The 16,833-nt window shown below is 45.7% G+C and overlaps 1 protein-coding gene across 1 annotated transcript in view; it reads right to left on the reverse strand.

Moving 5' to 3' along the window:
* Nucleotides 1-10,761: 10,761 nt before the first annotated feature.
* DTHD1 (death domain containing 1) overlaps nt 10,762-16,833 on the reverse strand; it is a 46,761-nt gene continuing 40,689 nt past the window's right edge. Inside the window, exons 9-10 of the mRNA XM_066574789.1 lie at nt 15,212-15,269; nt 10,762-11,679 (exon numbers count right to left, since the gene is read on the reverse strand). Coding sequence (XP_066430886.1) covers nt 11,378-11,679; nt 15,212-15,269 — 360 coding nt within the window. The 3' untranslated portion in view covers nt 10,762-11,377. The remainder of the gene's footprint in view (nt 11,680-15,211; nt 15,270-16,833) is intronic.

Raw genomic sequence — 16,833 nt, forward strand, 5'->3', positions numbered from 1 at the left:
CAGCGCGCGGCGCTCCGATGTCGGCTCCGGCGTCCCAGAGCTCTGCTGTCGGGGCTCTCCCGGCGGCGTGGAGCAGCCAGCGTGCAGCGGCGTGGAGCAGCCAGTGTGCAGTGGCGTGGGCGTGTCCGCCCGTAGGGTGCCGCCCGCTCTCCTCCACCTTCCTTATGCAACAGTGGGAGAGTCGGCTCCTCCCACTCTCCGCCCCTGGGCGGAGGCTTTTAGTTAAAAGGCTGGCAGTGACCTGAGCTCACTGCCAGTTATTGGTTCTGCTAGCCTCTAGTCAGGTCTGTTCCAGTCTGTGCTAGTTGCTCGTCAGTAGCCTGTCTGTTTACCTGTGAGCTCCATCTCCAGACTTACTCTGCTTGTAAGTTTTATTGGTTTGTTCCACCTGCCTCTTCTGTCGGCACTCTGTCCCCTGTTAGTAGTTCCATCTAGGTAGTCGCCAGGTCCCTAGCCAGCGCAGGGACCGCCGCCCAGTTGTCCGCCTGGGGTTAGCCAGGGCCGAGGCAAGTAGGCAGGGACAGTGGGGTGCGGGAAGATCAGGGCACCCCACCTGGCGCTCTGGGGGGCAGAGTGCCGTAACATAATAACTGGCCCTTAAAAACCGTTTGTCATGGAGGCGATCAGTTCCCTCACAAACCAGCTGCAGGCCCTGGTGCCTGTGATCCAGGATTTATCCGCCCGCATGGTGGCCCAGGAGCAGCGGGGGGTGTTGCAGGGATCGGACGCCGCAACCAGCCCCGAACCCAAGTGCCCTCTTCCCGAGGCGTTTTCTGGGGAGAGGAACAAGTTTTTTGTTTTCCAACAGGCGTGCCGCCTGTTTTTTCGGATGCGTCCCCGTTCTTCCGGGTCAGAGGCTCAGAGGGTCGGGCTGATAATGTCCCTGCTGCGGGGCTCTGCCCAGACATGGGCCTTTTCCATCCCCGAGGGTTCCTCCTGCCTGCAGTCTGTGGACTCCTTTTTTCAGGAACTCGGGGGTATCTTCGATGAACCGGACCGAGCGGGGTTGGCGGTTTCGCGGTTGTTGGCGCTGCGGCAGGGGTCGGCTTGTGTGGAGGATTATTGCTCCAACTTCAGACGCTATGTGGGGGATACGGCATGGAACGATAGCGCGCTGAAAGACGTTTTTCTGCAGGGCCTCTCGGACGCAGTTAAAGACCTGTTAATTTCCCATCCCGTTCCCGGGTCCTTAAGGGAGGCTATGGAGCTAGCAGTGAAGGCAGACAGGAGGCTCAGGTCTAGGAAGCAGGACAGGCAAACCCGTAGAGTCAGGGAGGTCGGTTGTCCTGGTCCCTCTTCCTCCTTACCAGTCCCTGTGTCCGAGCCGATGGAGGTGGATCTGCTGGATCCCAAAGAGCGACGCCGGATCCGTTTGTTGCACCGTCTCTGCCTCTACTGCGGGAAAGCTGGACACCGGGTGATAACCTGCCCACTGAGGGCTCAACGCTCGCAGCCGGAACCGGCGGAAAACTCCGAGTCCTAGGCGATTGCAGGGAGGATCGCCTAGGACTTCAGGTACTTCCTAAACTTTTGGTACCGTGTCATGTTAAATTCCGGGATTTTTCCCGATCAGGGCGGGCGTTTATTGATTCTGGAGCAGCCGCCAACTTGATAAGTCTGTGTTTTGTCCGTACTCTGATGGCGGAATTTGTGGCGCTGAAGACGCCAATTCATTTTACCAGTATTGATGCTACCCCCCTCTCTACCGGCCTGGTACGATGGAGGACCCCAAGATTACAGTTCACGGTGGGGATCCTCCACTCGGAAGAACTGTCCTTCCTGGTTATGGAGAAAATGTCGGTTGATGTGGTGCTTGGTATGCCCTGGTTGGCACTGCACAATCCCCAATTTGATTGGTCCACCCGGGAATTGACTCATTGGGGATCATCCTGTCATGACCACCTGTCTACCATTGCTGTGTGCTCCGCTGATACGGTGCTCATTCCGGAGTATTTGTCAGACTTTCAGGATGTATTCTCCAAAAAACTGTCTAAGGCTCTGCCTCCTCATAGGGAGTGGGACTGTGGTATTGATCTGATTCCCGACAGCCCCATCCCTAAGGGAGCCATTTTCAATTTGTCAGGCCGTGAGCATGAAGCCCTCAAGTCCTATGTCTCGGAGGCTCTGGCCAACCGGCATATCCGGCCGTCCAGGTCCCCTGCCGGGGCGGGTCTCTTCTTTGTAGAGAAGAAGGACGGGACACTAAGGCCTTGTGTGGATTATCGGGCCCTGAATAAAATCACTGTGAAGAACCAGTGCTCCTTGCCCCTAATTCCTGACTTGTTGAATCAGCTGGTAGGGGCCCACTGGTTCTCCAAACTGGACTTGCGGGGGGCTTACAATTTAATTCGCATTAGAGAGGGAGATGAATGGAAGACGGCGTTCAACACCCCGTTAGGACATTTTGAATGTCTGGTCATGCCTTTTGGACTTTGTAATGCCCCCGCTGTGTTTCAGGGTTTTATGAACGCGGTCTTCCACGACTTCCTGGGGGTATTTCTGGTCATCTATCTTGACGACATTCTGGTGTACTCGCCTGACTGGGACTCACATGTGCAGCACCTGAGGTTGGTCCTGACCCGTTTGCGCGAGTATCAACTTTTCGTCAAGTTAGAGAAATGTACGTTTGGTTCTAAACAAGTATCCTTCCTTGGTTATGTAATCTCACCCATAGAGATTCAGATGGAGTCTGATAAAGTAGCAGCAATCTCCCAATGGGTCAGACCAGACAACCTCAAGGCTCTTCAGCGGTTCTTAGGTTTTGCAAATTTTTACCGCAAATTCATTAGGAATTACTCAGTTATTGCTCAACCTCTGACCGACCTGACTAAGAAGGGGGCCAACTTGGGTAAGTGGTCGCCTGCAGCCCTTGAGGCCTTTAGCCGTCTAAAAAAGGCATTCACGACTGCCCCGGTGCTAATACAGCCGGACGCACAACTACCCTTTTTTATTGAGGTAGATGCGTCTGAAGTGGGGACAGGAGCAGTATTGTCGCAGGAAGTCAGTGGGAGGTCTGGGTATAGCCCATGTGCGTTCTTTTCGCGGAAGTTCAATTCAGCAGAGCGCAACTACGACGTGGGTAACCGCGAACTATTGGCTATCAAATGGGCCCTGGAAGAGTGGCGACACCATCTTGAGGGTGCTAGACACCCAATTACCGTATATACTGATCACAAGAATCTGGTATATCTCGCCAATGCTAAAAGACTCACAGCTCGTCAAGCCAGGTGGGCGCTGTTCTTCGCCAGGTTTAATTTCGTCGTGACATATATCCCAGGAGAGAAGAACGTGAAGGCGGATGCCCTGTCACGGAGTTTCGGGGTACCGGATAGTGAGACCATGACTCCCGAGAATATCTTAGCCCACGGCGTGGTGGTGGCAGTTGTGGAGTCTAACTTCGTCCCTCAACTACAGGATGCTCAGCAGGACGCTCCTTTGGGGGTGCCGGAGGGCAGATGGTTTGTGCCTGAGACCCTACGCCCTAGAGTCATGGATGAGTCTCACTCGTCGGTTCTCGCTGGGCATTCAGGGTTCCAGGGGACCCTGGAGCTTTGTTCCAGACACTTTTGGTGGCCAAGCATGTCTCAGGAGATCCGCAACTTTGTGAGGGGTTGCTCGGTCTGTGCTCGCAATAAGAGTCGGCGGCGTCCTCCGGAGGGTCCTCTGAGACCGCTACCGGTTCCTTCCAGCCCATGGTCGCACCTATCAGTAGATTTCATCACTGACCTTCCAGAATCCCAGAAGTGCACCACTATCTTAGTGGTGGTCGACCGGTTCTCCAAGATGGCACATTTTGTGGCGTTAAAAAAGCTACCCTCGGCAAAAGAATTCGCCACGATTTTCGTAAAGGAAATAATTCGCCTACATGGGGTTCCCCAAAATATTGTATCTGATCGCGGGGTTCAGTTTGTGTCGCAGTTTTGGCGTGCCTTCTGCAGAAACCTGGGAACGTCGCTTTCCTTCTCTTCAGCGTTCCACCCGCAGACTAATGGTCAGACTGAGCGGAAGAACCAAGATTTAGTGCAATATTTACGGTTGTTTGCTAGCGAAAAGGCTCATCAGTGGGCAGAGTTCCTGCCCTTGGCAGAGTTTGCACTAAACAACCGCCTTTGTTCTTCCACTGGGGTGTCTCCATTTTTTTGTGTATACGGTCAGCATCCTCGATTCCTTACAGCAGTCCCTACCCCGTCGGTCTGTCCTGCAGCGGATGTCGCCACAGATACGCTTCAGGGGGTATGGAAAGAGGTACAGAGGAACTTGGAGGCAGCGGGGGCCCGTATGCAGTTGCGTAGTGGGAAGAGTCTGTCTGTGTCTGAACCTTACAGGGTGGGACAGAAGGTATACCTGTCTTCTAAAAATCTCAAATTGCGGGTTCCGTCCTTGAAGCTGGCGCCACGTTATGTAGGGCCGTTTGCCATCACACGTGTGGTGAACCCTCTCGCCTACGAGCTGGGGCTGCCACCCACATGGAGGGTTCACAGGGTATTCCATAAGTCGCTATTGAAACCTTTTGTCCCTTCGGTGATGCCCACCTCCAGTCCCCCTCCACCCACCCTGGTCCGGGATGAAGTTGAATACGAGGTCCAGGAGATACTGGATTCTCGTCGGTGTCGAGGAACCCTACAATATTTGGTGGCCTGGAAGGGGTTTCGACCAGAAGATCACTCCTGGGTGGTCGCACGTGATGTTCACGCTCCCGTGTTGGTACGGCGGTTCCACCGTCGTTTTCTGGATAAGCCTGGTCGAGTTTCCGGGGGCCCGGAGGTCCCCCGTCAGAGGGGGGGTAATGTTACCATGCAGGGCGGCGCTGGTCCCCACGGCCAGTGCGCGGCGCTCCGATGTCGGCTCCGGCGTCCCAGAGCTCTGCTGTCGGGGCTCTCCCGGCGGCGTGGAGCAGCCAGCGTGCAGCGGCGTGGGCGTGTCCGCCCGTAGGGTGCCGCCCGCTCTCCTCCACCTTCCTTATGCAACAGTGGGAGAGTCGGCTCCTCCCACTCTCCGCCCCTGGGCGGAGGCTTTTAGTTAAAAGGCTGGCAGTGACCTGAGCTCACTGCCAGTTATTGGTTCTGCTAGCCTCTAGTCAGGTCTGTTCCAGTCTGTGCTAGTTGCTCGTCAGTAGCCTGTCTGTTTACCTGTGAGTCCATCTCCAGACTTACTCTGCTTGTAAGTTTTGTTGGTTTGTTCCACCTGCCTCTTCTGTCGGCACTCTGTCCCCTGTTAGTAGTTCCATCTAGGTAGTCGCCAGGTCCCTAGCCAGCGCAGGGACCGCCGCCCAGTTGTCCGCCTGGGGTTAGCCAGGGCCGAGGCAAGTAGGCAGGGACAGTGGGGTGCGGGAAGATCAGGGCACCCCACCTGGCGCTCTGGGGGGCAGAGTGCCGTAACATTTTGTATGCTGATTTGTCATGTACCGTATGCTGTAGTGCTTTTATATTCCTGTATGTTGTTCAACCTTCAATAAAACAAATAAAAAATATATATATCTGTATATATATATATATATATATATATATATAAAGACGAAAGCACTCACTGACTCACCACTAATTCTCCAACTTCCCGATGTCGTAGAAACATGAAATTTTGCACAAGCATAGATTATGTCCAAAATAGGAAAAGTAAAGGGGTCCCAACTCGATTATTCAATTCTAGTGCAAAAGAACTAGCGTCCAAATTTTACATACGGAATCTAATTCTCTCACTTCCTGATGTCATAAAAACTTGAATTTTGGCACGAGCATTGATTATGTCATAAATAGGAAAAGTTATTGGGTCCCAACTCGATTATTTAATTCTAAGCGCAAAATAATTAGTGTCCAAATATTACATACGTAATTTAATTCTCTCACTTCCCGGTGTCACAGAAACTTGAAATTTGGCACGAGCATTGATTTTGTCATAAATAGGAAAAGTTAATGGGTTCAAACTCGATTATTAAATTCTAAGTGTAAAAGAATTACTGTCTAAATTTTACGTACAGAATCTAATTCTCTCACTTCCTGATGTCGTTTTATATAAAGGAAGCGTTGCATGGTTACCTCCCGTGGTGTTTCCTGGGTAACGCAAAGAACCATGCAAAATGGTGAACATATTTTTTTCCTTGGTATCTCTAAAGTAACCACGACTTCATAAGATTTTCCTTGTGAACACCAGATAAACACCAGTACCAAATTAACTCGGGCGAAGCCGGATATGTCAGCTAGTATATATATATATTCAACGCCCATTGTAAATCAGGTTTATTTGCCAAATTTACAAACTTTCAGCTGTTTGCAAAGAGCAATCAAACAATGACAATTTAAATAGTTCAACACAACTAATATAACAAGTAGTTTCTCCAAATTCACTAGATAATGCCACTTTTATAGGGGGTTTACAGGCATCTTTTGTTGAAGAGCTATCTTTAAGCTAGGGATCTGCCGCTCGGGACCTTGACTGACTAGCTATTAGGGTGCCTGCTGTAACTGGCGAAATACTCAGGATACATAGTGGAAGTAGACTGCTCCGATCCTAGTGCAGTGGCTGATGCTGGTAATTGCAGGCACAGCTCCCATTAAAATCAATGGGAGATGCACCTGCAATTACAGCACTCTTCACAAAGGCATCATTTTATCATTATTTTGGGGAAATTGGGTCTAGGGGTGCATCATTCCCCATACGAATGGGTGACTACAAATTTTTGTGACTCCCAATTTTCCCAGCTATTGCCACACCTTCACCTACACAATTCTGTTGCAGCGTGGTGATACGTTTTATGTGTTTGTTTTTGAGCCCTTCAAGTTCAAGTTCAAGTTTTCTTTAATCGCTCCACAAATGAGTTTCTCAAAATATATCTGGCTTATTTGTATGGGCTTGAGCATATTAGAGCCAACTTACTTGTGCTTTTGGGTCAGTAGAGCTGTATGTTTTGGAATTTAGGCATGAAGACCTTCAGCCTTTAGTATACACTTTATTGAGCAATCGGAAACCTAAGTACCTGCTCTCACCAAATTTTGTTGCAGAAATGTTTCAGCCACTCAAGGATTTCTGACCACTTGCTTCCTCAGGAATCTGGTAACAGCTAGTGATAGCTTCCTCTTTCTGCTGCATCTAGGTCAGTGTTCCCCAACTCCAGTCCTCAGGGACCGCCAACAGGTCATGTTTTCAGGATTTCCTCATTGTTACACAGGTGATGTAATTATCATCAGTGCCTCAGACATTGCCACAGGTGATCTTACCATAGGATATCCTGAAAACATGACCTGTTGGTGGTCCCTGAGGACTGGAGTTGGGGACCCCTGATCTAGGTAGTGTAGCCAGTGTAACTTTAACTTTGAACATGCAAATTATCCAAGTGTATCTCTAGGAACATTCAGTACCTGTGATAACTTTTTAGATTCTGTTCCTTGTTTGTGCAAGGCAGGGATCTCTTCTGTTAATTATTTGGACCACTCTCTTGACTTAGCCATATTTCTAACATGTAATCATATCATGTAATCATAAGTCTGCAAAGGCCTAGTCAGTCCAGATACTTCATGTGTTTTATCTCAAGCGCATCTGATGGAAGTAATTAATTCCTTGATTAGTTGTATTAGGTGTGCTTGAGGCAACACCTTATTTGCAAATCTTATGAGGGATTCTATGCTGGGGGTTGAATAATTCTGAGACTGCAGTAGTCATTAAGGGCTCCCACACACTTGCGTTTTTTTAACGCTTCGTTAACGCTGTGTTTTTTTAACGCAAATGTCAATAGGGCTTTCTAATGTTAAAAACACATTGCACAAGAATCGTAAAGCACAACCTTGCAATGCGTTTTTACCATTAGAAAGTCTCATTGACATTCGCTTTAAAAAAACGCAGCGTTGAAAAAAAACACAAGTGTGTGGGAGCCCTCAAAGTAACATTTGGTGATGAATTTCAGAGAAACCACTAACCGTATTTTCCGGTGTATAAGATGAATTTTTAACCCAGGAAAATCTTCTCCCAAGTCAGGGGTTGTCTTATACGCCGGAAATACGCTGTTAAGAAAAAAATCAATACTCACCTCCCGCGACGCTGCTGCAGGCTGTCGCTCCCTCCTCCATGCCAACAGAGCATTGCTTTCTGGAGGTGGGGCTTGAATGTCCAGCCTCCAGAAAGCTAATGCTTTGATTGGCTAACTCAGCGCGGCGTCAGCCAATGAAAGCCGGCGCTGGGTTGACCAATCACAGCCATTCAATGACATCAATTACATAATTAAATGGCTGGGATTGGTTAATGCAGTGCCGACTTTCAATATCTGACGCCGCGCTAAGTTGGCCAATCAGAGCATTAGCTTTCTGGAGGCCGGGCATTCAAGCCCCACATCCAGAAAGCAATGCTTTGTTGGCATGGAGGAGGGAGCGACAGCCTGCAGCAGTGTCGTGGGAGGTGAGTATTGATTCTTTTTTTCTACAGTGTATTCCCGGCGTATAAGTCGACAGTTGGGGGTTGTCTTATACGCCGGAAAATATGGTATGTTAGTTGTGTTGAGCTATTTAACATGTTCTTGTTTAATTGTTTTATGCCAACTGCTGAAAGTTTTCAAATTTGGCAAATAAACTTGATTTGCAATGGAGGTTGAATAACTTTGATTGCAGCTGTAGTTCTATATATGATAGAGCTGGCGCCTTAGCAAAATGTAAAATAAAAACGTTCTACCTGGTAATGATTTGTGCTCGGCACCTACCCATCCAGGGAATTCAAGGTCAGTGTCTCACAAAAACGTCCTTTATGTGAAGAAATTGCCATATACACCTGAAGTAGGTGCTCTACTCTAACAAGAAGTTCGCATACTGTCCTTGCACAGGCGCTTTCTGCTACTCATGCCCAACCCTGGCCACCATGTGTATCCGTAAGATGTGCTGCATTATTATTTCATAATAGTAGGTATTTTTGTGTTTTTAGACTAAGCAGTTTTTTTGCAATCAGAATAGTCTAAACAGGATAGATAGATAGATAGATAGATAGATAGATAGATAGATAGATAGATAGATAGATAGATAGATAGATAGATAGATAGACAGACAGACAAGGTAGTTCACAGGATGGCCTGCAGAGGGTGTGAAAGCAGGTATTCTGTATGCTAATCATCAGGGACAGCTGTATGGGTGTTTCTGGAGGAGTTCAAACCTATAAACCTGTATTGTGTGCAAAAAAATCTGGCAGAAGCATCAGAAAGAAGAAATCCGGTCTCCTGAGTGTATAGATAGATAGATAGATAGAGTGGCAAGTTGGGGTCAGAGGCCTGCAGGGCCGTTGTTTTTGCCTTTCGCAGGAATGGACACTCCATGCATTAAGATTCCAGAGACAGGAATTTCTTTAAATCTGGCACCTCCCCGCATTTATTTCATGTCACAGCACAGTAAACGTATACAGCACACAATGTCCAACGTTCCCAACTCACAGGATCTTTGTCACTAACCCCACCCAGGGCATCTAGAGGGTGTCCTCCTCTATCAGACAGGTGACAGGCCCAAACTGGTCCATGCTGGACCTCAGGTTCCAAGTCCTAATGGCTGCTCCTACAGCCTCTCTAGCTAGCAGCCAGCTTTCTTCCCCTGAGTGGAAGGAACTGATCTTTTTATCTAGTTCCTACCACACCCACAGGTGTTTTCTTACTTCTCAGGTTCCAGAATGCCTGTATATCCCCCTCTGCAGGCCATTCTGTGTATTGCACTCCTACAATAGATAGATAGATAGATAGATAGATAGATAGATAGATAGATAGATAGATAGATAGATAGATAGATAGATAGATAGAATATCCGCGAGTATATTGGGATGATGCTAAAATAGCATCTTTTATATGTAGGTCCAATGCTCATATTGATGCTAACAGCACTGTCTTCAGTCTCCTCCTGGCACAGGATTAGGCACAACAACATTAGACCAGATCTATATTTTGCAGTTCAGCAGTTGTACTCATATTCAGGACATTGCAATAAAAATATTACATCCAACGCAGTAATGACCAGCATAGTATTTTATTTCTAGAGCTACTGTGATTAATCCAGGATCAAAGAAATGATCAGAAAACATTTTAATGGTCACATTTTAAATAAAACCAGAGTCAGTCAATAAAAAAAATGAAAGCCTCCAAAATAGACCGAAGTTTATTCTTAGGATTTGTGCTGAGACTCTAGATAAAGCAGATCATCATTATAAATAATTTATACTTTATTGAGTTGCTAAATATTTTGGCACAATAATAGAAAAAATGTATTCATCATATGAAAAGTGGTACAAATATATGTGACAAGTATTGATCCCATACAATTTCCATAGTGAAATTATATTAAAATGACATTCACTAGTTTATAAGTACTGCAGATCTAACATGCATATAATTAATGTGATGTATTGTAACTCCTGCACACTAATCCTTCAACTTGCAATGGCCTAAGGATACAATATTTTCAACATACAATGCTCTTTGCCAGACCATTGTAACTTGAAACCAAATGCAACATACAATGGTCCCTCAGTCCAGATCTACATGTGCACTTTGCAGGAAAGACCAGCCAATCAGCATGGGTATTTCATAGATACAAAATCTATATTACTGAAGTATATGCACTAATTTGTGTCTTGTAGGTCCTCTACAGCAGTGTTCCCCAACTCCAGTCCTCAGGGACCACCAACAGGTCATGTTTTCAGGATTTCCTCAGTGTTGCACAGGTGATGTAATTATCATCAGTGCCTCAGACATTCCCACAGGTGTTCTTACCATAGGAAATCCTGAAAACATGACCTGTTGGTGGTCCCTGAGGACTGGAATTGGGGACCCCTGCCCTACAATACAGTGGGGTGCGGTACTATATATCCTGTGTACTACCCTTTACCTAGACCAGGATGAGCGGCTCATTTGGCACCAGGTGAGGGCTGTTCTTTGTTGTTTTTTTGCTACGCTGTGTGCTATATAGGATCCTGAAGAAGCTCCTGTCCTCTGCATAGTAAGTGATTTACAGCTTCCAGCAGCTATTTCTGTCTTTTATATCTAAGACTTTTCTGTATTAGTTATCTGATTAGTTTTTCTTTCATCATCATCATTCTGCATTATTTCCAGCTGACATTTTGGAGCTTCGGAACCAATTCCTAGATTTCAATAGAGTTATGGTTTCAATATACAATATTTCCAACATACAACGTTTTGAAACCAATTAGTATAGTATGTTGAGGGACCACTATAGTATCAGATCCTTACTATGCTATACGGTAGTTCTTTTGAATTAATTTTTGTTAGATTTTTATCATTTTACCATTAACACATTTAAGAAGAAAAATGATACAGAAGTATAACTGTTGGTGATAACGTCTGTACATAACTATCATTTACTTTTGGAACATTTTCTTGAAAACACAACATGAGAATATCATTGAACGTTTACATGGCTGGTAGGCCACGCATGTTGGGTTCCCATTTCACTTTCATCTCATCCACTAGATCGCTTCTCCCGCTCTTATGCAGATGTCGCGCTAAAAGGCGGAACTTATCTGTAGATGTGGGGAGCCTTTTCTTCCAAAGACTCAGTAATTCATAGATCTGAGCAGTCAAGTTATCTGGGCTTTTAAGTCTCACTATCTGGATGGTACTGCGATGAATGGGTAGAGAAAGTAAGAGCTCGGAGGTGTCTTCTTCTGAAAGTTCTTGAGACACCCATTTGAGGACACTGTCCCACAACATATCTGTTATTGGATTACAGAGATTAATAAAAAATATATATGTTACATAATCATAGAATATCTTTCAACACACTTCCAGATCTCAACACTTTCCTGGGAGTACAAATGGAAGGATAAAAGATCTTGCCAAGCAACAATGATGCCCATATATGATCTGTTCTTAATGTATGTAGGGTCTCATGGTGTGTATAGAAGGATTATTGATTGATGATAAGAGAATCATTTAAATTAATATCTATATTCCTTAAAGAATAAATCCTGGAGCATCTTCTCTTGGAACTCTATGTTGCGCCATTCCTTGGTTATTTCTCCTAGAAATATGTGAATAAATTCACAACTGGGTGTCGCCATTCTCCTTTCCAATAGGGAACTTCTCTACATAGTGTGATCATAGTCTATGTAATCAGAGCTGATAGTATTAGAGATTGCAGGGACACATCTCAGGAAATGGTGAAACCTAGTTGTCAGTTTAAGGGCCTTTTACATAGGCTGATGATGCAGCAAACAATATTCCCAGCAACTAAATAATAAAATGATAATTTGTCATTTGTCTTAAATTTTAGGAGGGAAGGGGGGATGACAGTTTGTGGGTGGCACATTCACTCATGTAAACTGGGAGTGTGTTGCCAAGTACAATGTAAGCAGGTTCGCTGTACAACCTCACGATAATTGTGGTAGGTCAATGTAAAAGCGATGCGTGTTGATCATCATGCTGTATCATCGTTCAGCGCTTGTTGTGAGCAGTAAACCACCTGGGTAAAAGGACGCTTATTCATATATTTTCAGGAGGAATAATAGGTGAACGATACAATGCAGAGCTCTATAAAAAGATGCTTCTGCTTTTGTATTTCATGCAGAATACAAGTATTTATTTAAATAGCCAAGTTCAGAGAGGAGATAGATCTTCTTCCACAAAGTTGGATAAAGAGACATTAGAAATTCCCCAAAAATGCCACCCATATTCAGGAATGAGCAGATAGATGGATTCTATTATTCAGGGTGTTTCATTTTAAGTGCAACCCAGTAGTTTTACATTATTTGTCATTGGAACAATGGTCTTCCAAGAGTGGACACCGATGCCTAATTTGGTTCTTGGTGAATTCTAAAGGCCCATCTAGACACAACAATTATCACTTAAAAGCCATCTTCTGAGCGTTAATTGTTGTGTTTAAATGTGCCCATCTTTCAGTTTTCTGACGAACGATGGAATTCAGTTCCGCCGTAAATCCGTTGTTCAGCAGAACAGCTGATAAGCAGGACTGCACGCTGTGTTCTGCTGAGGGAGAGCTGATAACAACTGATTGCGTTGTCTCAGCTGTCAGCCCCGCCGGCAGAACAAAGCAACAGTATTCAGCGAATAGCGGGTGGTCTATTCCCTGAATACAGCTCTTGGCGGCTCACATGCTACCAATTGGTACTACTAATAGGCATTAGTACCAATTTGTTGTTTACGCAAAATGATTGCTCAAAAGCCATCTTTTGAGCGATCATTTTTGTATCTAAATGGGCCTTTAGTCATCACAGAAGATGTTGAAAATAGCCACCACTGACCTACAAGCACTTCTGAGCCTGACTCCATGATGTCAAAAGTACCCTGCAATCTGCTCGCATCGCTTGTGGCAATTTCACATCTAATATTATCCTTCAGTGTGGCAGTAGTACAGGGTTCTTTGATGAACACTTAAATTTTTTTGTAACTCCACAGGAAAAGGTCTGCCGGTATGGGGTCCAATAACACCAGTAACTACAGACCATTTCAGATGATCCTGTCCCTGAAGAAAGAACATATTTTTTACATGGTCTGGTTGGATGTGTGACCAGCCATTCTACAGCTCCTCATCTTCCAGTTGGTTTACGAATTCTCTGAGTATCGTGAGGTTGATGGTGTCATTAAAGAAGATACAGCAGATGCTGTGCTGGTGGGACAATAAGCATGTGTTGTGGCTATTCATGTGGACACACTGATGGAACCATGCTTTGTTACTGTCAGGTCCGGCAGCTCTCGGGGTCTCCGTGCCCGCACTACCGGTCCTAGTACCCGAGCTGCAGGGGGTGCGGCGCAGGGGTGCCTTGGTTCTAGCGACCTCCCCTGGCTGCCATGCTCCTGTGTGCCTAGTTAGCCAGCTTCTGGAGTCGTGGCAGGTTACCGCCATGTGCAGCGTCCCCGTTACCATGACACCCTGGCGTGCTTGCTCTGAATTTACTGCTTGTTGTCTGGGTCTCTGCTCTGCACTCACTGCTCTATGTCTGGATCTCGGCTCTGGACTTTCTGCTGGATGTCTGGGCCTCGGCCTGTCTTTAGCAGGTACTGGGGTCTGTTCTCCAATCAGCAGCTGGGGCGGGAGTTCTGGCAGCATTTAAACCTTTCGGTTCCTGTCCTGCACTGCCAGTGTTTGTCTGGTCTTCCACTACACTAGCGGTTTTCTCATCTGATGCCTTGTTGTGACCCGCTTGCTTGGACCCTGACTTTAACTTCGCCTAACCCCTTGTACTGTGTTTTCTCCAGTTGCCGACCCAGATTGCCTGACCTGTCTCTGTGTTTGTTTGTTTCCATGTTTGTCTGTAGTCTGACTCCCGGCTCCGTTTCCCTAGTGAGCCTAGGCACTGTCACCCAGTTGTCACCCTGGGGCCTAGCGCAGGGGGGCAAGTAGGTAGGAACAGGGGTTGCGGGTAGCTTTCAGGACTCCCAGGACCCTGACCCTTGTCCCTTGACAGTTTCTGAACCATGTGATGTTCAGTAGTTCCTGATGTTCGACTAAACTTTGCTGGAAACTTCCTGTACTCCACGCGCTTTACCATATTAGGCAGCTTTAGTTCCTGAACAATCATGACGTGGTATGGTTTCAACTTCACTTGCTTAGCAGCTCTCTGACATGTTGGCATGGACTTACCAGTTTCTTGGAGCAAGCATAGAGTACCCTAACATCCTTGACTGTGGCTGCTGACATCTGCAGTTGCCCTTCCTCATGTGCATCCCAAAAAATTCCTGTCATTACCAGTTTGTTGGCTAGTCGCCAAATGGTACAACCTTAAAACTTTGCCCAAAATTGCTGCTGACATTCCATGAATGAACTGGTCACCCAGTACGTGCGTACCAGAAAAACATGTTCTTCCATAGAATACTCCAAGTACTCCATACTCTTAGTAGTGATAAAATCTTAGTGCCTCATTTATCAAAACTGTCTAAAATGAAGACTGTCCTTGAGCTCTGATTGGTTTCTATGGTCAACAAGGACAGTCTTAATGTTAGACAGTTTTAATAAATGAGCCCCATATTTTCTGGAAATGCGAACTGTATACCAGCAGGTACTGCCCCCTGGTGAACAATATACCTGTGGCGGGACCTAGGACGTGAGTCATCAAAAAACACTAGACTCCTGTGTACAGTTCTACACAAATTACGAGCCAAAATACAGATTGTGCTTTGAGTGAAGCACCTTGTAGATAGCAAACACATTTTATGGTTTAAAGAAAAAAAAAATACAATCAAAAACTTCATTTCATATCTAGAAGAAAACTGCTATACAATTCTTACCTCCAGGAGCCAATGTCAATAGTTTTGTACTTGATGGGCGACTGACATGTTTTTCCACCTGGCACCACAAAACAGGGAATACATTTGTAATAACAGTCATTGTAGAATGATACCAGAAATCTGATTCTATTTCAAATCTTCTTTTCACATACAGTACTATTAGAAGATGCCAACACAGCGAAATTCGGTGCCAGAAGTAAAAGCATTTGACATGTGGTACTCGTACAAATGTAATTACATTCAGTAGTAGCTCAGAATTCTTATTTTTTGCATTATCCTGCACTGTATATGACTTAAAGTGAACTTGTCATGTTGCACACGCAATCCTATCTGTTGGCAGCGTATTATAGATCAGGAAGAGACAAGCAAAATTGATATATATTATTGAGGAAAAGCTGAAGCGGTTAGATTGACAGGATCTAGGTTATCTCCAAGCTCTATTATTGCTGATGGAAATTCAGCTTCGGGGCATACCGGCTGTACTCACAAGGCCGCTATCACATACATGGTGATGTGGTAAGATGGGAAGGGGTTAATTCATAACTAATTTACCTATTTAAAAAAAGTAAGTATTATGAATGATGTGAATTTAGAAATAATTTTAAACATAAAATTTGGAAGCCTCTATCTTACGATAAGTGAAGATAAAACTTTTTTATACACCGATCAGCGAAAAACATCAAAGCCACTGACCAGTGAAGTGAATAACATTGACTAACTCATGACAATGAAACCTGTCAAAAGGTGGGATATTTGAAGCAGTAAATGAACAGTCAGTTCTAGAAGTTGATGTTTTGGAAGCAGGAAAAATGGGCAAGTATAAGGCCACTCTCACACATGAATGCGGCAAAGTACTGTGATTTCAAGCGCGGCGCTTTGCCGTGATTTTACTTTTGCTTTTGGCCACAGCTCCCTGAGACTCACAGCGTGTTTTAGCACATTCCATCATTGTGCATAGCCCTAATGGCAGAGCCCTGTTTCAGCAGGATTATTCGCACTACCATACTGTACGACTTGTTCAGGAATGGTCTGAGGAACATGACAAAGAGCTCAAGGTGATTATTTGGCCTCCCTAGATCTGAATCCGATCGAGCAGCTTTGGAATGTGCTGGAAAAACAAGTCTGATCTACAGTATGAAGGCCGCATCTCATACTTATAGGACCTAAAAGATCTGCTACTAACTATTCGGTGCCAGCTACCACAGGACACCTTAGAATCATAGAATGGTAGAGTTGGAAGGCACCTCCGGGGTCATCTGGTCCAACTCTACCATGCCTGGATCGGTCAGAGCTGTTTTGGCAGCACAAGGAGGACGTACACAATATTAGGTTTAATATTAGGGCTGATTAGTGGATATTTTAAGCTATTAGACAGTAAAGCCTGGAGCAGGGATCTCCAACCTGTAGCTCACGAGTCATTGGGGGTTACTAGACCAGAGCATATGAAGGCCGTAAATATTTTGCCCATCTTATATTTAGATAGAATAATCACACACAAAAGGCTTCTGGCACACGTGCTTATTTGCAGCTGTGTGCTGTCCGTATCAATCCATGGACAGCACACATCACTGTTTACATGGATGCCTTTTCACATGAACCAAGGGTTCGCATGGAAAAAGACC

The sequence above is a fragment of the Eleutherodactylus coqui genome, chromosome 7 (genome assembly GCF_035609145.1).
Source record: "Eleutherodactylus coqui strain aEleCoq1 chromosome 7, aEleCoq1.hap1, whole genome shotgun sequence".
Classification (NCBI taxonomy): domain Eukaryota; kingdom Metazoa; phylum Chordata; class Amphibia; order Anura; family Eleutherodactylidae; genus Eleutherodactylus; species Eleutherodactylus coqui.